At 53.0% G+C, this 25,706-nt stretch overlaps 2 protein-coding genes across 8 annotated transcripts in view; both read right to left on the bottom strand.

Annotated features, from left to right (window-relative positions):
• The window catches only part of SFXN5 (sideroflexin 5), a 120,693-nt gene extending 105,169 nt beyond the window's left edge, over window positions 1–15,524 (bottom strand). For 2 of the 4 annotated variants that reach the window (XM_082426073.1, XM_082426072.1), the window contains exons 1-2: window positions 13,819–15,524; window positions 2,178–2,246 (exon numbers count right to left, since the gene is read on the bottom strand). In XM_082426073.1, coding sequence (XP_082282199.1) covers window positions 2,178–2,246; window positions 13,819–13,929 — 180 coding nt within the window. In that variant the 5' untranslated portion in view covers window positions 13,930–15,524. The remainder of the gene's footprint in view (window positions 1–2,177; window positions 2,247–13,818) is intronic. The other 2 variants (XM_082426070.1, XM_082426071.1) reach the window with 2 other exon arrangements.
• Window positions 15,525–15,627: 103 nt separating this feature from the next.
• RAB11FIP5 (RAB11 family interacting protein 5) overlaps window positions 15,628–25,706 on the bottom strand; it is a 36,366-nt gene continuing 26,287 nt past the window's right edge. For 2 of the 4 annotated variants that reach the window (XM_082425994.1, XM_082425995.1), the window contains 3 exons: window positions 21,684–23,348; window positions 18,129–18,318; window positions 15,628–17,853 (listed from right to left, as the gene is read on the bottom strand). In XM_082425994.1, coding sequence (XP_082282120.1) covers window positions 17,650–17,853; window positions 18,129–18,318; window positions 21,684–23,348 — 2,059 coding nt within the window. In that variant the 3' untranslated portion in view covers window positions 15,628–17,649. The remainder of the gene's footprint in view (window positions 17,854–18,128; window positions 18,319–21,683; window positions 23,349–25,706) is intronic. The other 2 variants (XM_082425996.1, XM_082425997.1) reach the window with 1 other exon arrangement.

Raw genomic sequence — 25,706 nt, 5'->3', positions numbered from 1 at the left:
TGGGACCTTTCAAAATGCAAGAGTTGAAGACAAAAATGTGGTACAGGAAGAGAGCAGTAAAATGAAATGGTCTGGGAATGAGAGGAGGGGGGACTGGAGAGGGGGGGCCGTGAGCAGCACAGGCGGCGTGCTGCTCTGCACTGCCCACCCATCCCCAAAGTCCCTGCCTGCTTCTGTCCATCAGGGGAGCCCTGAAGAACTTCCGGACCTCCCAGGGCTCCCTCCACCACCTCTCAACGTGCCTCGAAGTCCACCCTTAATAAGCACTGGCCTTCACTGACTCCTCCATCAAGCAGCTGGCATTTATGTTGGGATTTGTGTTGCAACTCTATCTAGCTGTGCACCGTTTGGGAGCTTTCAAGAAAGACACATAACCTAGGCTAGGTAAGTAGTTTCTCTAGTTCTAGTAGCTCTCTAGTTCTAGTTAGCTCTTCCAAATTTTTATGGAATCACTTTGATTACTGCTTAGGAGAATCTACACAGGGCCCAGAAGTACAATAGCCTTGCCCTTAAGAGGCAGTACATCCAGAGGTAAGGTCAGCCAGTTAAATACTTGAGTCCTTCATCCTTCCTGAGATACAGGAGGAAATCACATATCAGGGTAATTCCCACGTTGCCTGTTACTGGGCTGCTCTCCCAGGAACAATGGGAATGGTTCTAGGTCCAGGTACCTAGCAGGCCGTGTGCTTCTTTTCCCTCCAAGAGTTGAAGCAAGCCAATGCTCAGCACAGAGAAGATGAGCAGAGAAGTGCTGTCTACTCAGGGGGCTGACTCAGAGGCTCAATGACTTGCCTCAGGGTATGTGGGGACCCAGAGTGGGAGCTCAGGCCTTCTTCCAGCTGAGTAATCTTGGGAGGGTTCCCTAAACTTGAGTTACCTGAACAGGAATGCAAAGGGTTCTGGAGACAAGCTTACCTGCGTTCATACCCTGGCTCCATCACTGGCCAGCACCATGTGCATGAGACTTAACTTCTGTCTGTCTGTTTCCTCATCTGTAAAATGGAACTTAGAATAGAATCTACCTCATAGGGTTGCTTTGAGTTAATCTGACGAGCTTATACGTGTAAAATGCTTATGACACTGCCTTGCTCACAGAAAATGCTTAATAAATATTTGCTGCTTTACATGTGTATGCATTCCTGTACACATCTGTAAATACAATACAAAGGATATAAAGACACACTTCTTGGGATGGCTCAAATAAATCTGACAGTACATTTAAGTTTGATAATATCAAGGATTGGTGAGGATGTAGAGCAACTAGAACATTGTAGATGAGAATGTAAAATGTACAGCAATTTCTAAATGACAGTTTGGCAGTTTCCTATGAAGCTAAACATATACTTACCACACTTACCATATGAGCCAGCAATCCCAGTCCTAGTTATTCACACAAGAGAAATGAAAGCATACGTCCACACACAGAATGCTCAGAGCAATTTTATTGATAATAATTAGAAAATGGGAACAGCCCAGGTGTTCATCAACAAGTGGATGGATAAACAAATTCTGGACCATCCTCTCAATGGAATGCTGCTCAGCAGTCAGGAGGGATGAAGTACTGATACATGCAACAACATAGATGAATCTCAAAAGCACCATGCTAAGGGAAAGAAGCCAGACACACAAGGCTACATACTGTAGGATTTCACTCATATGACATTCTAGAAACAGCAAAAGAGCAGGCACAGAAAACAGATGAATGGTTGCCAGGGGCTCAGCATGGGGTGGGGGTGATGGATTATAAACGGGCATGAGGAATATGGTAGGGTGATAGAAACGTTCTACATCTTCATCATGGTGTGGACACGACTCAATATGTTTGTCAAAACTCACAGGATGGTTCACACATAAAAGGTAAATTATACCTTATACCCAGCCTTACCTATCAGAGGAGGGAACTGTGTAGGGAGAGGGTACGAAGGATCCTTTTTTGTTCTACTTAAATGCATCTGTACTGCATGAACTTTTGTAATATAATCCATGTACTTGGTAATAATTTTATTGACGTTTGAAATAATAATAATGACATATATCTACCTTGAAGGGATGTGGTGAGATTCAGATGAAATGAGATAATGTGTATAAGGCAAACACACAGATGACCTATGGACCTTCCAAAGTCACAAGGTATAAAGGCCAAGGGGCCTCCATTGAGACTGGCAGCCATGACTTACCTCAGTGACAAAGAGTGTGCGAGGGTCGATGATGTCCAAGAAGTGCCTGAAGCGACCGTAGAAGGATGTCTGGAGAAGGGGTGGGAGAGGAGACTGGATTAGTTTCTGCACCCCGTCCTCCAGACAGTGGGGAACAACAACCACAGCTCAGTGTCCCACAGTCCCCAGGACTCCCCGTGTGGGTGAGGAACACCAGTGAGGCCTTGCTTCTCAGTGACCTGAGGGCAGCTTTCCCAGGTCTGAGGGCTTTCTAAAGTCAACTCAGAAAGACCATTAAGACACTCAGTGACTGTCCCAATGTCTCTTCCACATGCCCCCCATTCTCTTCCCTCTCCTCCCAAGGCCCTGAGATCTACGCCAAGCCTTTCAGCAGCTCCCGGGCGCCACTGAGCATGCAGGCTGGAGGGGAGGTCTGGTGCCCAGCCCTCTCGCAGTCTCTCCTGCCCACCACAGCCTCTCTGCTTTACTTAGGACCCTCGAGGGAGGTAGGGTCCCTCACCAAAGTCCAGCACAGGCTCTGCCCGCAGGGAAAGCTCCCCACAGGTGGAACTCAAACACGGTAGTACCCAGCACGCAGCCCTCAGGCCTTCCTTCCCCCATAGCCCTGTTGCTGCTGTGAGGCCCAGGACAAGGGGCCAGCTCCCCCATCCTTGCCCCAGAGCAGGGGCCTTGGAAAAGGAGGGCTTTGTGCTAAACAGGCCACAGGCATTAGAGCACAATGAAAAGAAACCGAGCAACGCTGCTGCTGGGCCTTCTGCCCTCAGGACAGGGCCAGCTTGGCAAAGCCAAGCTCAAGGGGAGGAGAGAGGGCACCGAGCTAGGGGACAAAGGGGAAAGCTGCAAACGCCGGGGGTTCATGCCTCACTACACTCAGGCTGCGTCCCAAATCCTCCCTGGAGCCCCACAGCTCTCCAAGCTCATCCTCCGCTCAGTGGAGGAAGAAGCCTCCACACTCCTTTCCCTTCTCACTAGGGCACCAGACCCTGCAGCCAATTTCTGCTCCTTCCACTTCCCAGTAAAGACCAGAGTAGGAGCCGGGTCACCAAAAGGTCCCCTGCACACACCAGGCCCCAGGCCACCTCCATCTCTCTGCTCACCATGGCACCCCCAGCCTTTCACAGACCCATCAAGCTTCCACACCATTCCTCACTAAAACAGTTGCTTCTCTAACCTCTTATACCTCAAATGGCCTAAACTATTTCCCAACTTATACATGATGCTCAATCAGAGACGTTCAGAGGTGTGGTCAGGGGTATACGCTGAGGACACTCAGGGCTGCATTATTTATAAAGGCGGATTGTTAAAATGACGATCCATTTACGTGATCGAACACCACAGCCATTTAAAATCATGTTTTCAGGGCTTCCCTGGTGGCGCAGTGGTTGAGAGTCTCCCTGCCAATGCAGGGGACACGGGTTCGAGCCCTGGTCTGGGAAGATCCCACATGCCGCGGAGCAACTGGGCCCGTGAGCCACAACTACTGAGCCTGCGCGTCTGGAGCCTGTGCTCCGCAACAAGAGAGGCTGCGACAGTGAGAGGCCCGCGCACCACGATGAAGAGTGGCCCCCGCTCGCCGCAACTAGAGAAAGCCCTCACACAGAAACGAAGACCCAACACGGCCAAAAAATAAATAAATAAATAAATAAATAATTTTAAAAAAAGAACCCAAAAAACTGTTAAAAAATAAATAAATAAAATAAAATAAAATCATGTTTTCAGACAATGTTTATGATATGCAAAAATGCTTATGATTTGTGAAATGCATGTAAAATGCATGATTCCAACCTAATAGACAGGAGATAAATAGAGCTAGATGGATATTAAATGGATAGCAAAGAGACGGGATGACATCCACTAGAATAAACCAGGGTTCCTTAGAGAAGTGGCTGATTCCAGGGCTGGGGCAGGGAAGGTATACGATGAGACTGGCACATGTTGTTGTGCTAGAAAGTAATGGAGTGCCACACCCCAAAATGATGGGGCATGTTCACAGGACCAACGAGAGGCAAATGGATGTTGTGTGCCTTTGAGAAGTTCCCAATAGCGCTCACATAGTATTCTGAAGGGACTGAGTCTAATCATGTGGAAACATCAGACAAACCCAAATTGAGGAGCATTCCATAAAATAACTGGCCTTGTTCACCAAATATGTCAATGTCATAAAGACAAAGAAAGACTGAAGAACTGCCCCCACATTAAAGGAAACTAAAGAGACAAGACAACTGAATACAACGTGTGATTTTCGACTGAATCCTGCACTAGAGGGGGAAATGCACTCAAGGACATTGCTGAGAAAACTGACAAAATTGGAATAGGATTATAGATTAATAAAAGTAGTGTACTCAAATTGAATTTCCTGAGTAACTGTACTGTGGTTAGTGCTATACACTGAATATTAGTGTCCCCTCAAAATTCATATGTTAGGGCTTCCCTGGTGGCATCGTGGTTAAAAATCCGCCTGCCAAGGCAGGGGACATGGGTTCGAGCCCTGGTCCGGGAAGATCCCACATGCCTTGGAGCAACTAAGCCCGTGCGCCACAACTACTGAGCCTGCACTCTAGAGCCCGTGAGCCACAACTACTGAGCTCTTGTGCCACAACTACTGAAGCCCACGTGCCTAGAGCCCGTGTTCCTCAACAAGAGAAGCCACAGCAATGACAAGCCCACACACTGCAATGAAGAGTAGCCCCCGCTCGCCACAACTAGAGAAAGCCTGTGCAGCAACGAAGACCCAATGCAGCCAAAAATAAATAAATAAAAATAAAGTTCCCTTTAAAAAAAAAAAAAACTCACATGTTAAATCCTAAGTCCCTAGGTGATGGTATTAGGAGGTGAGGCCTTTGGGAGTCCTCATGAATGGCATTAATGCCGTTATATTGATTCCAGAGAAATCCCTTGCCCCTTCCACCATGTAAGAGCACAGTGAGCTGTCTATGATCAGGAATCAGGCCCTCACCAGACACTGAATCTGCCAGTGCCTTATTCTTGGACTTCCCAGACTTCAGAACTGGGAGAAATTAATTTCTGTTGTTTATAAGGCACCCAGTCTACGGTATTTTTATTATAACAGCCCAAACAGACTAAGAGATGTAAGAGAATGTCCTTGTTCTTAAGGATACACTGAAGTATTAAGGGATAAATGAATATAATCTACTCTCAAATGGTTGAGAAAAAATAACATGTATAGGAACTTCCCTGGTGGTCCAGCAGATAAGACTCCGTGCTCCCGATACAGGGGGCCCAGGTTCGATCCCTGGTCGGGGAACTAGTTCCCACATGCATGCCACAGCTAAGAAGTCCACATGCCGCAACTAAAGATCCCGCGTGCTGCAACTAAGACCCAGTGCAGCCAAAATAAATAAATAAATAAATATTAAAGTAAATAAATAACGTGTAAATACACAGGGTGGTAATAAAATCTGGAAATGTAGGCACTATTATTCTGTTTACAGATTGAAGATGTTCTTGGTAACATGTATATTTGCTGTGTTTCTGGACTTTATGATCATCTGTAGACAAAGAATAATAAAGGAAATGTGACAAAATGTTGAAAACTAGTGGATCTAAGCAAAGGGTATACGGAATTTCTCTGTATTCTTCTTGCAACTTTTCTGTAAGACTGAAACGGTTTCAAAATTAGGATTTCAAAATCATATTATTTAAAAAGCTAGATGAAAATATATTAAAATGTTAACAGAGATTGCCTCTCGGTAATAGGATTTTTATTTCCTTATCTTTTATATTGCTTTTAAAATGAAAAAAAAATCAGTATTATGTATAATATAAATAAGTAATATTCTATTTTTTAAATATATATTTAAATTAAAATACAAACTGGTCTATTACTCGATGATAAGCTCCTGAAGGATGTGGGCTATTGGATATTCTTTCTGTATTATCTTCCTTGGCTCCTGGTCTTGTGTTACACACCTAGAAGAGGCTCCACAAACACACTGGCCACAGGAATGAATGAGTGGGCCGGTGAACAGCCAATGGCCTGGAGGCTTCCTGGAGTGATGGAGGCCCAGCTGGGCTTTGAAGGGAGGGTAGGATTTGAAAGGGACAAGAGTATGGCAGTTAGCAGCCCAAGGAGGGAAGAAGATCAGCAGGGGCCGAGGTGAGGGCCTGAAGGAGAACGGCCTGAGGGAAGCAGCTTCTTGAACATGATCCAGTGCAAACATCCAGCCTCTGACTTGCCCTGTGGTCTGTCACTGCCTTCATCCTGTCCCGGCCCTGCTAGCCCTCTTGTATTAGTCTCCACCACTGCCACTGGGAGACAGTCCTAAGTAAAACATTTTGCTCCATTGATACCTACAAACCCATACTGGACTAGCTGAGGGAACACCACAACGGACAAGCCCGCAAGGAGCTGAGACCATCGGGAGAGACAAACAAGTAAACAGATAACTATAAAACGCTGTGATCCCTGCCTAAATGAGGCATCAGAATGGGCACAGGGGACACAGTTTATTTCTCCCTAGCGAGTCAGGAAGCTTCCCAGAGGAGCTGGCATGAGTGGATGGATGAGTTTACCTAGCAGAGAAGGGTATCAGCAAGAGCTCAAAGGCATGAAGGCTCGGGTCAGAAACTGCACCAGGCTCCTGTGTTTTTTTTCAGTCATTCACCAAATAGCTATTGAAGACCTACCGTGTGCCTAAGACTGTGCTAGGTCCTGGGAGTAGAGCAAGGTTAACTGACTGGGGGGAATGAGGAATAACACAGTCATGGTAATGCCTAGATCTCTAGTCAGACACTAATGCTTGTTAACCAGGATAAGGAGAGCAAGAAGCATACTGAGTTAGTGGAGAGGAAGATAACAGTTCTGGATTGGTCATGTACACTTGTGATACTCAAAGGGCCTTCCAGATGTAACCTCTCAACAAACACCTAAACATATAGGCCTGAGACTCAAGAAAGGGGTTCTGAGTTGGAAATGCGAGGCATACATGTCCTAACCCAATCAGACTAACCTCCCCCACCACCCCGGGACAAAGTCAGGCTTACTGACTCACTGCAATGAGGGAGGCCACAAAGTAGAGGAACTATAAGGCATTTTGTCAAACAAAGGGAAAAAATTGAGTTAGTGCAGAATTCTGGGGAAAGATAGAGTAAAATTTAAATGAAGCAGTACATTAACAGGCTGGAAGCAAAGCAGGGCTATGGGGAAGGGGGGTCCACATAGGTCTGGACTGAGAAGTAGACGTAGGGTTTTTTTTTGTTTTTGAAAACTATAAAGTTAAAGCTCCTTATTTGAAGCTCTGCACTTGCGTTGATTCTCTGAGTCAAAGTGCCATAGGCCCACCAATCAAAAGGGGGATGTGTCATTCCTACTGTCACCTGGTTCTACAAGGATTGAGCCATTAGCCACTGCAGTCCCTAACCTTCAAGACACCCTGAAAGGAGTTCAGGGCAGAGATCAGGAAGGAGGCTCTCTGTGCTCTGGGAAAATTGGCAGAACAGGCCTTCAGAGAGTTAAATATTTTCAGGAGAAATCTTTTATGAACATGGATTCTTGCATCTTCCCATATTTAGAAAAGCACTAAAACCATTAACTAAGATATCTGTTCCTCATGCGTGGCAGCAACCTTCTCCTGAGATGTGTGCTTGATTACAAGTACCCTTTGCCAAAATCATATACATGCTGACCTCCTCCCTTACCTCTTCAGAGCAGTTTCTCAGAGCTCTGTGAGAGGGTGTCTTCCAGACTATAGTCCTCAGTAAGACACTAAATAAACTCAACTCACAGTTCTTACATTCTGTGTTTTTCTGGCGTTTTTTTGTTTGTTTTTTTTTAAGTCGACACTACTGATATATTTTAAACAGCAAAGTTTCTGGCAATCTATGACCTTGGAGAATGTGATTTCTCAGTGAGTACGAACGAGTGGCTACCCAAAGAAGGAGGTGGCTGGGATACCTCAGGACTGAGCAGGCCCTGGTCAGAAGCACGCTTCTTTATAGCTGCCTTTATGTGTCTGTCCTCCCAGCCTGATGCACGACACAGCAGGGAAGGTTTCTACCTTCTTGGCCTGGTTAGTTTTTATTATTTTCTCAATAGTTTAATATGTATGACCTTTTTTTGCCCTCCAAAATTCAGACCCCACTTTTACCCCATCAGATAATCAGTGGATGTTTTTCCTTCCCTTTTGCTTCACTGGAAGAATGAGTCAGCTAAGTAATTCCTTCCGTTTCCCTTCACAAGAAAGGTGAGCCAGCTAATTCTCAGCAGGGGCTCGAGGCCTGCTGCCTTCCTAACTCCGGGGCCTGGCCCAGGACAGCAGAGCCAGAGAGCTGCCTCGGGAGCAGCAACTGAGGGCAAAGGCCTGAGAAGAAACCGACAGCCCGCCTGCACCCAGACCCCTAAATCACTGAACCTGCAGCCCAAAGGCGGAAAGCCTGGACCAGCTCAGTAGTCCTCAACCAGGCTACACACTGAATCACCTGGGTTTTCTAAAATCCAGGCGGTACACCCAGGGATTCGAATGCTATTGGCCTGGGGTGGGCTCCAGGCATCGGTGTCTGTTTAGAAACCTGCCCAGGTGATTACTGTGCAGCAGGGGTTGAGAGCCACTGGACGGGAAGGTGTTGACCGTGTCCACAGCACAAACAAGCCCCAGGACCAGCCCTGGGAAACAGTCGCTCTCTAGCCTACAGAACGTAAATGTATAACTACCTGCAAGGCATTTTCACTTTAGAACTTATTTCAGGCAAACTGTATGAGAAACTTCCTCATTGCCTCCTGACTCTCGGCCCACACAAACCTCTCCATCTTGAAGTGAAGAGTGCATTTTCCGGCCCACAAGCTCCCTGGACCCCAGAGGGAGCCTTATGCAACCCACCTGCTCTGCTATCGTAGGCTTTGGTGGATTTTGGACCCAGGACACACACAGCACACCCATACCCCCAGTCGTCATAGCAGATAAGTGAGATTTCTGAAGAAACAAGGAAGTTTAAAAAAAAATAAAGCAAACTTATTTCTGGATAGACTGAATCACAAATGGGAAGAATCATGTGTGTTTGTTTCCTGTCCTGGGGCCCCAAATTGCCAAAAACGGTGTCAGGCCTGAAGGAAGAAAAAAGTGGGTTCAGGAAAGGAAATGAGCAGAAAAGGAGGAGGAAAGGTAGCAGTCAGTTCACAGAGCTCCCCCAGGCACTCCTGCCATCTTCCCTTCACCTGGCAATATGGGGCAGTGGTTAAAAGTATGGACTTGAAGTTTACAGGAACAACAGGGGACAGAGGAACATCTTAACTTATACCACAGAGATACCTTCAGTCACATTCAGAATAGGGAAATTGTACAGGACAAACAACCCAGTTTCTTCAACAAATAGAAAGAAAGAAAGAGGGAAGAACCAATAGATTAGAAGAGAGGAAAGGGACCTATCAGTCAAATATGATGCGTGGGCCTTGTGGGATCCTGATTGAAACAAACCAATTATTTTTAAAATGATGTGACAATCAGGGAAATGTGAATAGTGCAACGGACTGAATGCTTGTCCCCACCCCACCCCCAAAGTCATATGTTGAAATCCTAACCTCCAAGGTGACTGTTTTAGGAAGTGGGGTCTTTGGGAAGTGATGAGGTTGCCCTAATGATTAGGATTAGTGCTCTTGTAAAAGAGACCCCAGAAAGATCCCTCTTCCCTTCTGCCATGGGAGGTTACAGCTAGAAGATGTTATCTATGAACAAGAAAGCTGACTCTCATCAGACAGTGAATCTGCCAGTGCCTTGATCTTGGACTTCCAGCTTCGAGAACTGTGAAAAATAAATTTCTGTTGTATATATGCTACCCAATCTATGGTATTTTGTTATAGCACCCCAAACAGACTAAGACAAATAATGACTGGTTTGATGATATTAAGAAATAATTATTTTAGGTGTGCTAGTGGTATGATGGTTATGTTAAAACTAATCAAAAAACCCTCTGATACCATGTGAAAAAGAAGGCACTTCACCTCTGTGACATTCTCCCCCTAAAACCCATAACCATCTAACCATGAGAAAGACACTAGACAAACCCAAATTGAGGGACCTTCTATAAAATATCTGACCAGTACTTCTCAAAACTGTCAAGGTCATCAAACACAAGGTAAGTCTGAGAAACTGTCATAGACCCGAGGGGAGACTGAGGAAACATGACGACCAAATGGAATGTGGGATTCTGGAACAGAAAGATAACATTAGTGTAAAAGATAGTGAAATCCAACAAAGTCTGGAGTGTAGTTAATAGTAATGTTCCAATGTTGGTTTCTTAGTTCTAACAAATGTACCGTGGTAATCTGAGATGATGACACTAGGGGAAACTTGGGTGAGGGTTATACAGGAATTCTGCTACTTGACTTCTGTACACACAAAATTATTTCAAAAATTTTACAGTTTATTTAGAAAAGCTAACCAAAAAAGTCTTTACTTTTGAGAGATACCTACAGCAGGTACAATGAAATAATGGGCTTTGCTTTAAAATAATTCATTGGTTGGGGTGGGGGCATATAGGTGAAATGAGGTGGGCCTCACACTGGCAACTGTTGAAACTGAGTGACAGGTGCACAGGAGTTCATTGACAATTGCCTCCACTTTTGCATGCTTGAAAGCCTCCATAATAAAAAAAATTGACAATAAACAGACAAACGTAGACTCTGGAGCCAGACTGCCTAGGAAGTAACTGAATCTGTTTGTGTGCCGGTCTTCTCACCTATAATACATGGGATAACTGTACCTGTCTCACTCGGTCATCATGAAAATTAAATAGGTCAATGCACAAAAAGATTAGAACGATGCTTGACTAGCATTATCATCTTATGGTGAGAAAGACGGTAACAGACCAAAGCCCATCGAGGCAAGCTACCTTTCTCCACCCTCTGACACTGCTCAGTGCCCCTCCTCCTACTACCCCCTGCACAGGGAGATCCTTGAGGAATGAAAGGAAGAAGGGTTCTGGGGGGACCCCAGGGAGTAAGGAAAGACCCTGCCCAGTCTTGCAGAAAGCGGTGATACTGGTTGGGGGTTGAGAGTGGTGTCCCTGGACTGGGCTCTGGGACTGAGCCCTGGATTACGAACCACTCAGGGTTCAAGGGGCTGAAAGTAGCCAGTGTGGTGGGAAGCAGGATTCAAGGGGATGCGTGGGGTTTCCACTGGAGGAAGAAGAGGTCAGCAGGGGTGGGCCATGCAGGCCTTTGGGGCCTTCCAAACAGAGGTCTTTATCTCAGAAGTAGGGGAAGTCACTGGAAGGTGTTTAAGAACATATGTGTTGGGCGAGAGGGTGGGGCGTCACCTGATCAGACCTGCATTGTTGGGACTCTGCCGTGCGGAAAAGGAAGGGATCGGAAGGGGGCCAGAGTGCAACTAGGGAGACCTGTTAGGAGGCTTCTGCAGTGGCTCAGGAGATAGATGATGGGGGCTCAGTCTAGGATTCCAGCAGTGGAGACAAGTGGATTTGAGAGCTATCTGAGATGAGAACCCTGGGCCTCTGGTTGTATTTAGAGGGTGAAGGAGAGGAAGGCAAGTATACAGGTGACTCCCAGTTTCTTGAGAGTCATCTGGGTGGCAGGTTGGGCTGCTTGCACAACCAGGGAGTCGTGTGGAGGAGCAGATCTGGAGGAAAGGGAAGTTCCTTAACATGAATGAATATCACATGCACTGTGCTTTATGCAGGTCACTATGCTTGGGGAGAGGTGCTTCAAAAGCAAATATAACAAACACTTGCTGCCCTCAGGAGTGGTGCCAAAAGGAGGTACCAGCAATGGCTGCCTGAACAGTAGCCCCAAATGTGCATTTATGGCTCCAGCGGTGATCACAGCAAAGGGCTCAGTCATTAAAGCCACTAGGAGGTTCTCAAATATCTGTTGTGTGACAGAATGTCCCAGGACAGGTACTGGGAAAAAATGAACCCACAAATCTTTATGCAGCACATTACTATGTGCCAAGCCCCACCTCAGAGTAGGATGGAGACAAGGGAAGGGCATAATCAGCCCCTCCTCTCAAAAGGTGTTCACAAATGTTGAGGAGACCAAGTAATCACACAGACAAGTATTAGAGAACCACAGGGCAGACTGTTGTAAAGGCTGACCTTTGAGGATCCCACTTGGGGTGGCCAAAGAGGCAGGCAGGAGGGAGTCTGAGACCTGGTCCCACCAGGGGGTAAGGGGAAGAAGGGAGGAAGTGTTTAGGAGGAGGCGGGCCTGAGTCTTGAAGGACTAGTACAACAGAATGTGTGTGGAGGGCGGAGACGGGGGTCAGCTAATGAAGTGTCACTCAAGTCCAGGCAGAGGAACCCCTGACAGGCAGTTCCAGGTGGCACCCTGCATTGACAGGATGACACCAGTCTCGCCTCAGATACCTACATGCTGAGATGGTTTATTTTTTAAAGGAATTAAAGTCCTGTTTAAAAACAGTGGGGACATTTTCTCAGAAGGCTCATAAGCGCAACTCCTTAATTATCAGCAAAGCTCAGTGCACCACTTTGCTGGAACCAGTCCCTCTCCCACCATCATGAAAACAACCAACCAATCAACCACTGCACCGACCTTTGTACAATTTCCTTTCTTCCTGCAAACTTCTTTCCGTCCGCCTCCAATGCCCCCCACCCCCGGCAAGCCTGGTTCACTTCAGCCGAGTCTCTTTGCCCCTTTTCCTAACAAAGTCCATTTCCTCAGCGCTGGAGGCAGCGGGGGCCCGGGAAGGCGGCGTGGGAACGGCCCCTCCCAGCCTCCAACCCCGGGCCGCACGTCCCGGCTGCGGACCCTATCCCCGTCTCCTGGGCCGAGGGCGAGTTACAGACGCCCTGTCTGGGGTTCCGAAGGAAAAGGACGACTGTCACCGTGCCCCGAAGAGCCATATCGGGTCGGACAGAGAAGAGTGCTCCGTGGAGGTCGCAGCGGGGTAGGGGGTTGGGGCAGGCTCCCGGGGACGCGGACCCTCCGAGCGCCCGGCGGTCCCCTGGGATGACACAGCGTTTCCTCCGCACCCCGGCTCTCCCCGAACGTCCTCGCTCCATCTCCGGCAGGGCACCAGCCGGCCGACTCGCTGCGTCAGTGAATCCCCCGCCGGAGGGGAGAGGGGTCGCCGGGCGGCGGGTACCCCTCGGCTCGCGGCCCTCACCCATCCCCACCGCGGACCCTGCTTGGGGTGGAGGGCTGGGAGCGGGGCCGCGGGGCACGGATGCTGCCCAGAGGCTCCGCGGGCAGCTCGGAAAGAATGTCGGTCACCACCCGGGGAAAAAGTTAGAAGGCATCTCGGCCATGCCAACTTCACACCCAGGGCCGGACTCGAACTTTCCGCCTGAAGCGGGCGGCTGCACTGTCCAAGAGACCCTGCCCAAGCGGCTCGGGCCCGGGAGCTCGGATCCCGGGCCGCGGCGGGCAGTGGCCAATCACAGAGAGCCTCGGGCGGGAAGGCCTGGAGGGCGCGGGCGGATGGGGAGTGACGACGCCGATGGCCAATAGGGAGCCAAGGTGGGAGCCCTCGCCCACCCCACTGACCAATGGGAAAAAGGCGGCTGTGGCCGCGGTTTCCCCCAGGCAGTAGCTGCAGGCTCCCTGGTGGCCGCGGGTCGGAGACCCTAGGGCTAAAGAGGATTTTGGAGAGGAGTTTGCTCGCCCTCCCTATGCTACCCACCGACCCTCAAGCCACAGCCCGGTCCTCACCTGCTGGAAGCGGGGTTTGCCCAGTTGGAAAGGCGGTGCATCGGTCGAGGCGTTAGCGGCACTAGCCGCCGCCGCCGCCGCCGCCGATGCTGTAGTCGCTGTATCCGCCATGGCCACTGACGCCCGCAATCTCCAGCCCTTTTAAAATGTCCCTCCTCGGCCCCCGCCACAGCTGCCTCTCCCGATTGGCCGCAAGCAACCGCAGCAAACCGGAGGCGCAAGGGGTTGTGGGGAGTGTAGTTTTTCTTGTCACGGAGCTTGACAACCCTAGACTGCGGGGAGTTGCACCGACTCAGACCGGGTCTCGGTTCCCGCCGCTAATTTTGCAGGCGTCGGCAGTCCGGGAGGAGTGTGCGTGTACGACTCTTAAGGTCTCGATAGGGGGCCATCGGGCGATCCCTCGCTGGTTACCTGCCCCTAGAAGTTTGAGTTGCTGCGGTGGGCGTCGCTCCTGGAGCTGCAGCCCAGAAGAGCCCTACTGAAGTGGGTCCGACCCTTGGACCAGATGGGCAAGGACTCCAGACAATAAGGTAATCCTGGAAAACTTTGTGCGAAGAATTGCACTGCAGAATCTTCATGCAGGTCCTTCCGTCGCCACCCTGCCCCTCGCCCCTTGCTCTCCAACTCAGTTCCTGGAGCATGCTGGGCGCTCGCCGCGCCATTGACCCAAAAGACCTTAACTTTTTAATCTTAGCCTGATGCTGACTCTTTCTGGTCTCAGCGTAAATATTGCATTTGCCAATCCTCGCCCTGCTTCCGCAAAATCCACCACATATTCCTATAGCTGCCAGCACTTTCCTTTCGCAGCCCTTGCATTTATAATTATTTGTGGTTTTGACTATCTGCCTTTCCTAGTGTGAGGTCCACAGGGCAGGAGTTGTGACTTTTGGATTCATTGCGAAGTCCTTAGTGCTAGCTGAGAGGGCTCACAGCAGAGACTCAAGTATTTGTTGCTGTATGAGTTAAACAGCAAGGACTTAAGAAAGAGCCTTGGCAGCCTTCACTTCCTCTGGCCAACCGAAGATCTCTCCTGGGCCCAGTTCCTGGGCTGGAAGAGAACTGGGATGGGGTAGGGGGAGGGGGTTTCAGAAGTGCTTAACAAGCACCAGCTACAAGGACTTTAGGTAAGGGGGAGTACTGCAGATTGTAGAGCAAGGCACTAGCAGGGATAATAAACACCCCTGCAGATTAGAGTAGCAGATTCCTAGCTGAAATATCTGGTCAGTGAGCCAGACTGGGGGGGGGAAGGGTTACGTGAATGACTGAAGGACAGCTGCCTGTTTTGCCCAAGAGGACAGCAGAAATGTTTGGTTTTTGATCTTAGGAACCTAACCACCCCCCACCCCTACCCCCACCCCCGCACTTTGAGTCTCCTTAGGCTTATGGTGAAGTGCTGGGTTAGCTCATGCCTTCTGGACACTGCATGATCTGTAGCAGTCAGTTCCTCATCCATGTCAAACCACAAGAAACAGACTTTTCCTAGCTGGAGAAAGTCTAGCTGGCCGTGAAGAAACCATTTGTATCTTGGATTTGTATCTTATCTTTCCCTACTAGACTAAGTGGCTTGAGAGTAGGAATCAAGTCTTTTAAAATCCCTCTGTATTCCCCACATCACTCAGTAAATGTGGGTTTCCCGGGAGTGAGAAAAGACGGAGCCCGGCCCACTCAGCAACGCTGTGCGGCTGCCCCTGAGGTTAGGGCAGGGGCGGTATCATCCGAGAACCGCATCATCTTGATTTAAGGCTGCTTTCTCCTCCGGGAAGCCTCCTTCATACACTTATCAAAACAGTAACACAACAGAGCCACCTGCAGTATGTTAATTTTTTATTCTTCATAAAGTGCTCAAAACATGAAGAACAAGCTCTTTATAAACAGGCGTTACAACTAGGAAGACAAACAGCAAAGCAGAACTGTGCCTGCTCCCTGCCCACCCCACCTGCAGCTCTCCTCCAAGTTATGGCTAGGAGCAAAAACAGCCACAAGAACCCTGGGCTTCAGCTCAAAACTCTTTGAAGACACCCCTGCCCTGGGCATTTTGGAGGCCCATAATCAAGGGTGAGTGGAAGACCAGGATCAGGACTGAGACTGAACAGAGCCCAGAGGAACACCTAGTGGAGGAGTGATCCCCTTCCTCCTGAAGAGACACCCATCCAACCCCCAAGGACCCTCCCAAAACATGACCAAAGTCTTGAGCACCTGTGAACACTCCTCAGCTTTGACGAGTGATTCTTAAGGTAGATAACATGACAGGGGCTTTCCCCCATGGGTGGGACTCCTCGGCTTCATCCTGGCAGAAGGAAGACATGACCCAGAGAGCACATCCCTTTCCATGGCTGTCCGAGTGACCCCACAGGCTGTCTCACGAAGAAGAGGTAGTCACAGAGGAGCTCTCACCTTCTCGGTGGGCCAAAAGCATGCCCCTTCAGCACCTCCTCACCCCACAACGCTAAGGCAGAGTACCCCCCAGCCACCAAAGATTCCCTGCAGATGCCATGGGCAAGTCTGTCATGTTTTCTGCAAGCAAACCAGGGGCCGGGCCAAAGGACAGACACTTTGTTTCAAAGTGCACTGCAGCCAAGCCAGGCAAGGACGTGGAGCAGAAGGGACAGGCTGGTCAGCAGCTAGTGGGCGAATGGGAGGCAAGAAAGGCTTTTTCCTAAGTATAGGCAGAGGGCGACCACCCACTCCCAGAATGTAGTTTTTGTCCTAGGACCCTCCTCAATTTGGGTTGAGGGAGGAGGAGGAGATGGCAGGGATGCTGAGGGAGCAGCAGCAGCCTGGCCGGAACCTTAGCCGAAGTTAACTCTAGGGGAGGGGCAGAGCATGCAGCAGGGCTGCCCCCACCCTCCTTTCCCATTCCCAGGGCCCCAAAAGATCCAACCCCATGTGCTCAACAGGAGGGGAGGGGGACGCCAACTAGGGGGAGAGGTCTACCTCCAGAGGCTTTTGACCCTACCCACAAAAGGCACATTTTAATTGGTTTCCAAAAGTTCAAACCCTGCAGCAGCACAGAGTTTTGGCATCTGGACAGGCAATGAGAACAAAGCTGGAGGCTTGATCCCCAAACATAAGCAGCCCAAAGCCTGGAGGTGGGTGAGAAGGTGCTCTCCCCACTCCTGTCCCAGCTCTCCACACATTCACACATGACACTCAATGCAAAAGTCAGAAGATGAGGGCGGGGAGCGGCCCCCATCATCTCCCTCCATCCACGCTGCACTCGCTCAGCAAACAGCTGAAAGCAATCAGACTTGGGACACGGCAGAGACAAGACTAGACCATACAGGCTCCCTGCTCCTAGGGGAATTGGACGTGAGGCTGAAGAGTAGGTGCCCTGGTTGCCCATAACTCACAGAGAACTGGGCGCTTGGTCCCTGCCACAGCTCCAGTACTACTAGGAGACCTCCAGAGGCTGGAGGGAGGTGGAGAGGACGAGGGTTTAGCCGTGGAAGAAATGCGGGTAATAAAGTATGTCCCAGATACCACCACATCGAATTGCAGCTCACCCCTGCTCCCTCTTGAGGGCTAAATTCTTTGCTCCAATTCCCTGGAGCCCCCAAAGCTAAGGGGTATGAAAATAGGCAGATGGGAAAGACTCAGGGCTCCCAAAGACACAAGTTGTGCACAGAACTTGATGGCGCCAATGGGAGTCCAAAGGGCTCCCCTGCCAGCAGCCCCAGTTTGAGGCAGGGGAGAGGGGGAACAAGGGGTGACAACAGAGGACAGGCTGCACCCGGACCCAGGTGAGAGTTCAGTGGGAGGGAGGGAGGGAGGGCGCGAGCCCTGCTGGGTAGTGGGTCTGCGCCAAGCCTCTGGGGAGGGGGGTGAAGAGGGCTACTTGGGGGGAGCAGGGGGGATCTGCAGCAGTGTGGGCGAGGTCTCCATGATCCGCACCAGCAGCCGGTCGATGTAGCTCTCTAGCTCCTGCACGTGCTCGTCCCGCTGGCTCAGCTCCCGCTCCCGCTGCAGGAGCAGACCGATGAGCTCGTCGTGGGTCAGGTGGTAGTATTTGGCCGACTGGTCCAGCACACCGGAGTCCTGAGGCCAGAGGGAGTAGGAGTGAGCAGGACAGCCTCAGGCCCCCCTGCCCACCTGCCCACCAACACCCCCGTTTCCCCACAGAGGCCCTAGGAGCTGCCTCTGTCCCAATGCCAGGGACAGCCTAACTGGCTTCAAGGCTCTGGTGGGGGGGTGCCAGGCCTGCTCCTTGCTCCACCCTGCCCAGCACCCGGCCCCTGAGCTCGAGACACCTGACGTCTCTTCACAGCACCACACGTCTGCTCTGACGCCCCAGGCACCCTGCTGGGCCTCACCTTCAGCCTCTTGGCGTCCACAGTCTGGCCAACCTGGGGGGCCGGAGCCACAGGCTGAATGCTGCCAGATGTGACCGTCTTGAGCCTCTCCAGCCCGCTGCTCAGGGCTGTGCTCAGACTGGAGCGGGGCTGCTTCCTGTCAGGGCTGCCCTCCACTGGGGCAGCACTGAGGGGCTTCACAGGGTGGGGACTGCGAAGACAGACAGGAGATGCGTTACGGGGAGGGATGCGTGGCACAAGGAAAGGGGGGCCACCTTCTCTGTGGGTCCAGCAGGTCTCACCACCTGGCGGCGGCTGCCCCTCCGCGCCCCTGCCCTCACTGCTCTCCTCACTCCACTGCCTGCCCCTCCCCGCTTCACTCCCTTGGGTCGCCCCCCGCCCGCCCTTCACAGGGACAGCAGCGGCCGTCCTGCAGACTTCTCTGTACCTAATCCCAGTCTTTGCCAGAGCCACCCCCTCCAGACAGCCCCCCTCCCTCCTCTTCTCTATTGTAACGTTTCTCTAGGGGGATGATCAATCCTCCCAGTTTCCTAATTTTCCCAGGACCGGGGATTTCTAGGATGTGGGACTTTCAGTGCTAAAGCCAAGGAAGACCTGGGCAAACTGGGGCGCTTGGTCACTCGCCCACCTCTACCAGTTGCTTGCCATCAGCATTTACATAGGCCTGAGAAACCCTCCCTTGACCTTGTCTTCGCCTAGCCATCACCCTCAGTCATCCCCACCTCTTCTTCCTTCTCACCCAGCCTCTCCAGAGCACGAGGACCGCGTTCTGTCTCTACAAGTTCCCACCTTCCGTTGACTCCTCCACCCATTAGGACAGTGGCCCCCACCGGCCCGTCACAAGTGTTCCTGCTGAGGCCACCAACCCCTCAGTTCTCACCTCACTGACCTCTCTGCAGAGCTGACCCTTGGACTGCTCACTCACTCTTTCCTTTGGACTGCTCTCCTTCTCCCTGGTTTTCCCCAAGACCTCCGTCTGGTTTCCTGACACCTGACATCCTTCCCAGGCTCAACTGAGGGTCTGCTCCTGGGTTCTCTCCCCTCCACCTCTAATCTCCATCTCCAGCCCAGACCTCACCCCTGAGCTCTAGGCCTAGGCAGACAGTTGCAGGCTGGCTCCAGCGGAATCCACACTCCCCTCCAGCCTGCCTACCCTTTCCTACACTCCCTCGCGGTGAGTGCCAGGCACCATTAGCCTCTTACGGCTCTAGTCAGAAACCTGGGAACCCCTCGGAACGCCCCCCACTCCCACTTCAGCCTTGACAAACATCAAGCCCTGCTACCTTCTCACCTTCTCTCACACTATCCCCTCCTCTCCAAGCCAGCGTTGGGTAAACCTTTTTCCAGCCACACCCAACTGCTAAATCAGCTCCTGCCGGGCAATCTTGCCCACCTCCAACCACTCCTCCATTCCTCTGTGGGATAATGGTCTCGCCTCCCCAGTGGCTCCCTATCAAGGTAAGAAAACACAATCTCTAACACAACCTGGCCCCTGCCCTTTCTTCCTGGCCCCCTACTCCCTCATTCACTCCAGCCAAAGGAAAACGTGCTCTCTCTCATCTTTAGGTTCTTGTGAAAGCTGTTGCTCTGTCTGGAACACTGCGCCTCTGCCTGCTGGCCTGCTAACGCCTACTCATGTTTCAAAGCTGTGCAAGTCCATTTCCTCCAGGAAACCTTCCTGATTCCCCCACGCTGACTAAGGTGACTCTCCTCCGGGATCCCCCAGCACCCTGTACCTGTCATGAGCACCCGAACTGCAAGCATCAGCCTCCGAACCAACTTAACCCGCCTCTAGGGGACTCCTAAACGTATACTTACTTCACAGAGGATGTGGACCATTCAGGAGGAGGAAGCAAAACGGCTTATCCCAAGGCCCCCGACACCACTGAAGGGAGGCCCACCCAGACCCAGAGAAGCCAGCTCTGATACTCAGGACAGCGCTGTGGATTCAGTGTCACAACCCGGGAGGAGAGGCAGAGAGCCCAGGCGGGGGCAGACGGTAGGGAAAAGAACCCATCCCAGCCCCTCCTGCCCATCTAGGAGTTTACATTAAGGATGAGGATGTAAAGGCAGCTCTCGTGCCACCTTTGGGCTGTGTTGAGGGAGGGCAGGAATACCAGTGCGGCATAAACACCCCCTGAATGGGGGGCTGGGAGTCTTGGGCTCTCAGTCTGACTGCCCCCCCTACATCTGAGGGACCCTGGACCCTGCAGCTCTCATGGACTCCATTTCCTCATCTGATAAATGGGGACAGCTCTCCTTGACCCATCAACGTCATGAGATGGAAGGAACCTGCCAAGTACAGACGTGATGCCAACTCTGAAGAGAATAAAACTTCCAGAAAGTGGTGAGTATAATTAGAAGTGGTGCTGGAATGTGGCAGGGCCAGCTGAGGATGCTGTCGTCAGAGCCAGGAAGCCCTAACCACCTCCTCTCTCTCACCTCTGGGATCAGCATCACCGCCTCCCGCTGGAACAGCCGTCGGGAGCAGCCCAGACTCCTTCCCACCCACTTTTCGCCTATCAGCACTGGCCCCCTGGGGTTCCCTTCCCCGGTTCACTTTTGTCTTCCCCTCTGGAGTGGGAACTCCTTGGGAATACAGTGGGAACAGTGTCTTTCATCTCTGTTCAGTGGCTGTCACACAGTCGACACTCAGTGAATCTGGATGACCAAAGGTATGAGTTGGTGGGCTGGGGGCCTCCCAGAGGCCAGTGCTGGAGCCTGTGCCCCTCTGCTCCTCCCCACACCCCACTTCTTCACTCAGGTCTCCTGAAGTGCTAGACTCCCTCTGGACTTTGCTGCCCCGGCTAAGTGATACGCCATTCCCCACGGTGACCTGTCTCTCCAGGCCTCAGCTCTGGTCACCCATCACCAGCCACCCAGTGAGGTCATGGCCTCATAATTCTTCCCAAAGAGACCAATGCCACAGTGACCACAGTCACACAGGCATCCACTGTCCACTCAGCACAGTCCTAAGCACGTCGGGACCACCCCCTGAAAGGCACAAATGCAAACCAATGAGGCACCTGCTGGGGTCAGGAAAAAAACATTTTTCTGAGGGTCACGTATGTGGGGAGCATCTTAGCTTTTCTTTTGTCCTCTAAAGGTATCTTGGCTCTCCTCTCTGACCTCAGGACCAGTCCCTCCCCTCTGGCTCTCTGCCTTCCACAGTCTGCTCCCCCAAGGGCCGCCACTTGACAAGCTGCACTGCCCCAGCCCCTCCTGTGCTGAGAACCTGAGTTCGCATCCCCCTTCCCCTGCTGGCCCATATCACTTCTCCCCACCTCATTCCTCACCCCCTACACCTCATCATCATCATCCCCCAAACCCCTGGCTTATGGGGACACCTGCTGGTCCAAGGTCCCAAGAGGAAGCAGCTTCAGAGCCAGTACCACGGAAGGCTCGTGTCTCCAAAGCTTCCACCGTCCTGCCTTGGGGTGAAGGAACCCTTCACCCACCCCTGGAGGAGCTGAAGCTGGAATGTGAACACCTCAGCCCTTGGGCTGCTCTGCGCCCCCCTTCCTCCTGGAGAGTGGTTTCTGGGTGCCCGCTCACCTGGCACTGGGCTGTGGCTCCTCAGCTGGGCGTGTCTCCAAGGGCAGAAGCGCAAGCGGGGAGGCTGGGGTGACTGCAGCGTGGTCCTCCCCAAGTGGAGGGGGGGAGCTCCCAGTGGGGGAGGCTGGCTCCCCGGGGGGTGGGGAGCAAGAGGTCAGGGGCCAGGCTCCAGGCAGGGGCGAGCACGGAGGGCTGGGCCCCCCGTGGTGGCGGCTGGCCCAGGGTGGGAGAGGGGGCCGCGGAAAGGCAGGTTCTGCGGGGGTGGGCAGCTCTTCAGGACCACAGTGGACGGAAGGGTCCCTGGACCCTGGAAGGGATGTGGACGGGAGGCTGGGGGGACCTTGGCTCCCCTGAGGCAAGAAGGGGTTCAAGGCATCCTCTTCCGAGACCCACAAGTCAGCCTGTTGGGAGCTGCCTGACAGGAACCCACATGCCTCTCCTACTGGTTCCTGGCTCTGGGCCTCAGGAGCCTCAGGGCCTTCTTCTCTCTCTGGAGCCCCCCAGATCTGCTGACTCTGAAGAGCCAAGGTCTTTGAGGGTGTAGGGGCAGGATCCTGAGGGCAGCTGGTGGGCCGAGGTAGGCAGGGCCCAGACACAGGAGGGCTGGCATCCTCTGCTAGATCTTCCAGGCCTGGCCCACCCAGCGTGGCTCCAGAGCGGCTGTCAGACTCCGACTCGGGTTTCTCGCCCTCATCCTCCTCAGCCTCCGGGGGACCAGCAGTCAACGCACTTGGGAAGACATCTTCTCCTCCCATCTCTGACCCCCTGCTACTCAGCCCCCCTGCCGCTTTCTCCTTCTCTTCCTCCATCGCTGCCTCCTTCTCCTGGGAATCTGAGGGTGTGAAGAGACGCGGTGGCTTGGGAGGTGGTGTGTTGGGCTGCAGCCCCTTGTCCGACATCCACTCAGGTTTGGGCTCTGACTCCGGCTCCAGTGGGGGAAGCCCCGCACGCCTCTTGGGGCTCACAGGTTCTGGTGACTCTGGCTGCATCTGGGGAGTGGGCGGCTCATCAGACTCTCCCCACAGGACCGGTGAGGAAGCCTCAGCTGCAGGAGAAACGGTGACCACATCCCACGGCCAGGAATCGTCGACTGTGTTGAGCTCGTGGAAAAGCTGGCTGCCACCCTGGGAGGCCTCCTCGTCCTGGCCCTCAGGGGCACTGTCTGGGCCAGGCAGCCTCTCCCACACACTGATCACTTCTGGGGAGCTAAACAGAGACGTCGCACTGTCTGCCAGACTCTGCCCTGCTTCCCCTCCTGGGGCTGGCAACTCCCTGTCTGCTTCAGAGTCTGAGGCTCTCGGGTGCGGCCGGGCTGACGCGGAGGGCAGGCAGGCCCCTTCCGCCCCGAGGGGCCCCGGGTCAACCACACTCGTGCTCTGATGGTCCAGTCCCAAGTCCAGAGGAACTCTGGGCTCCAGCCACACGCTGCTCCCACCTCTTTCTCCTCCCCCAGGGTCCCCCTGGGGCTCAGCTGCTTTCATTGTCACGGCCCCAGGGCCTGGGTCTTGCTGCCCAGTCGCCTCCAGCCCCACTCCTGCTGGGGCCAAGATCTCACTCCTGGCCTCTGGACGCAGCCTGCTGGCAGCAAAGATGTTGAAGGTGTCGTCCCACTCAGGCAGGGCTTTCCCAGAGGAGGCCAGGGGAGTGGGGCTGGCCCTCGAGGCACTGGGGAGAGAGGGAGCAGGTGAAGGACAGTTTAGTGCTATGTCGGCTATGAGTTCCTCGAAGAAAGGGTTGCTCTGCAGGGAGGAGAGGAACGGGTTGGTAAGACCCAAGAATCCCCATGGGGTGGCTTCAGGGATGGCGGTGGTGGTGGCAGCGGCAGCAGTGGCAGCAGCGGGGGAGGTGGCTGCAAAAAGGTTAGTGCTTAGCATGGGAGCAGCGGTGGGAGCAGGAGCGGGGAGGCCGGAGCACAGGGGGAGCAGGGGAGGAGGTGAGGAAGAGCAGCTGGGTCAGATTCTACCTGAGGAGACACGTCCAGGCTGTGGGGGGAGACAAAACCGTGAGCCTCCTGGTTAATGCCAAGACTGGAAACTCCCCTGCTGAACACCACACCCCTGCCCCCCGCCTGCCCGGGGAAGAGGTGCCACAGTGCTCCCCGGGCTGGGCTCGGGGACGTGGGCCAGGGGACGGAGGGAAGACCCCGACGTGTACATGATGAGGCGTCACCCAAGGACGAAGGCTCTAGACAGAGCTCATCTGGTCCTCACACCAACCCCGAGGAGCAAGAATCCCACTTTACAGGAGGGATCCCAACGACGACCCCATGCTGACGACTACTCGAGGCCAGACTGACACCTGAAGAACCAACCAGAAAGCACCTGACATCCCTTTACGGACTGAGACACAGGAAAGAAAATACCCGCTGGCCTGGACAGGATAAAGAGGCCAGAGAAAAGCAAGGCCCAGGTATTTGGCTGGATGAAGCCAGCACTACTAGAACCCAGCCGGGGCCCGACATTCTGACTCCTGAAACAGCCTGGGTTCTCCTGAGCCCTTGCACAAGTGGGAGGTAATGACGGGGCTGTTAACAGGCATGGCAAGGTGTCAGCTGGAGAGGACGTGGCCTTTTCGCTTCTGGGAAGGGTACCGTAACCGGCCAAGGAGGACAAGGCGCTGCGGAGGATGTCTGCTGTCAGGCATCCACCTGGCCTGGCACGTGGCAGGCAGCCTCCCTCACCAAGGGCACCCACGGGCCAGCCTTGGAAGCGACGCTGCTGGGGGGACAGAGGCTGGGATATGGCAGCAGAGGCAGCAGCAGCAACTCTGGACGTCACCAGGGGCCTCCCAGGGTCCCACACACAGATCCCTGGCCCCCCTGGGAAATCCACTCCTTGATAATACACTCACACTCCCCAAGATACGCGCTGGCCTTCAGATGTCCCCTCCAGGGTCTTCTTGGAGGGAGCATGTCCTGCATTTGTACCTTATCTACAGCATGCAGCTGACTTGAGGAGAATGGGAAGGAATAGACTCTAAAATTAGAGCTCTTGGCTTCCCCGGGACAACCCCAGGACACAGACAGAAGTCCAGAAAGACAGTGCAGGGGAAAAGGGGGACCCAACACCCCTGCTTTCAGCAGTCTGACAATGGTTCGCGGCTCCTTGCAGCTGAGTCCAGACCTCAGGGGCCTGTCAGTGGCCTGGATTTGCCTGCTATTTGACCCCCATCTTCAGCCCCCCTCTAAGCCCCAAGACCCCCATTCCTTGACCCCTGCCAGCCCAGGTGGAAACATCCTGAAGAACTCCTACACATTCATCTTCTCCACTCAAGCTGCTTCTTCCCACGGGGAAATGCTCGGGGCGAGCCCTGAGGTCCCAGAAGCCGGGGCGAGCCCTGAGGTCCCAGAAGCCAGGCCTCACCAATCAGCCCACGAGGAACGATGGTTGGGGTAGGAGGGGCACCTATGGAAAGAGGCCCAGAAGTCTGGAGCCAGGATTCTTCCGGGAACCCAGGGGCCAGATGGAGCAGGTCCCACACAGAGCTGGGCAGAGGCAGGGCCCGCTCATCCGCAGACACCGGGGGCAGGCAGTGGGAAGGAGTCCAGTTCAACCAGCAGCACAGGTGGGCTACCCAGACAGGCTAGAGTCTATGAGCCCAGCCTCACAGGCGAGACACAGCCAGGTCCCCACCCCTGGGTTTCTCTTAAGAATCTAGCTTCCAGAGACTCTCCTGATCCCGTTTCTGCCCGACAATAACTCCCGGCCAGGGCGGGCATAGAAAGTCCCGTCCTCTCCCACCCCACCAGGGCTTCCCAGAACAGCTCTGCCTCTGCGGTCAAGGCACGGTAAAGACACCGAAAGAGGGAGGATCCTGGGCCCAGAGTCCCAGCACCTCCAAAGGCCCCTTCTCCCTTCACTGAGATATGTCTACCTTGGGGACCAAGGACAGCAATGTACCACCACCATGTGGGTCAAGACCCTGCCCTCAGCCCACCCCCACCATTGGAGCACCCACTCCCGACACAGCCCAACCCTGCCTGCCGGCAGGACTCAGCCCCCAGGAACAGGGCTGGGGGACTCT

The sequence above is a fragment of the Balaenoptera physalus genome, assembly GCF_965194825.1.
Source record: "Balaenoptera physalus genome assembly, chromosome: 15".
Lineage (NCBI taxonomy): Eukaryota > Metazoa > Chordata > Mammalia > Artiodactyla > Balaenopteridae > Balaenoptera > Balaenoptera physalus.
This window is presented reverse-complemented; position numbering and strand designations above follow the sequence as displayed.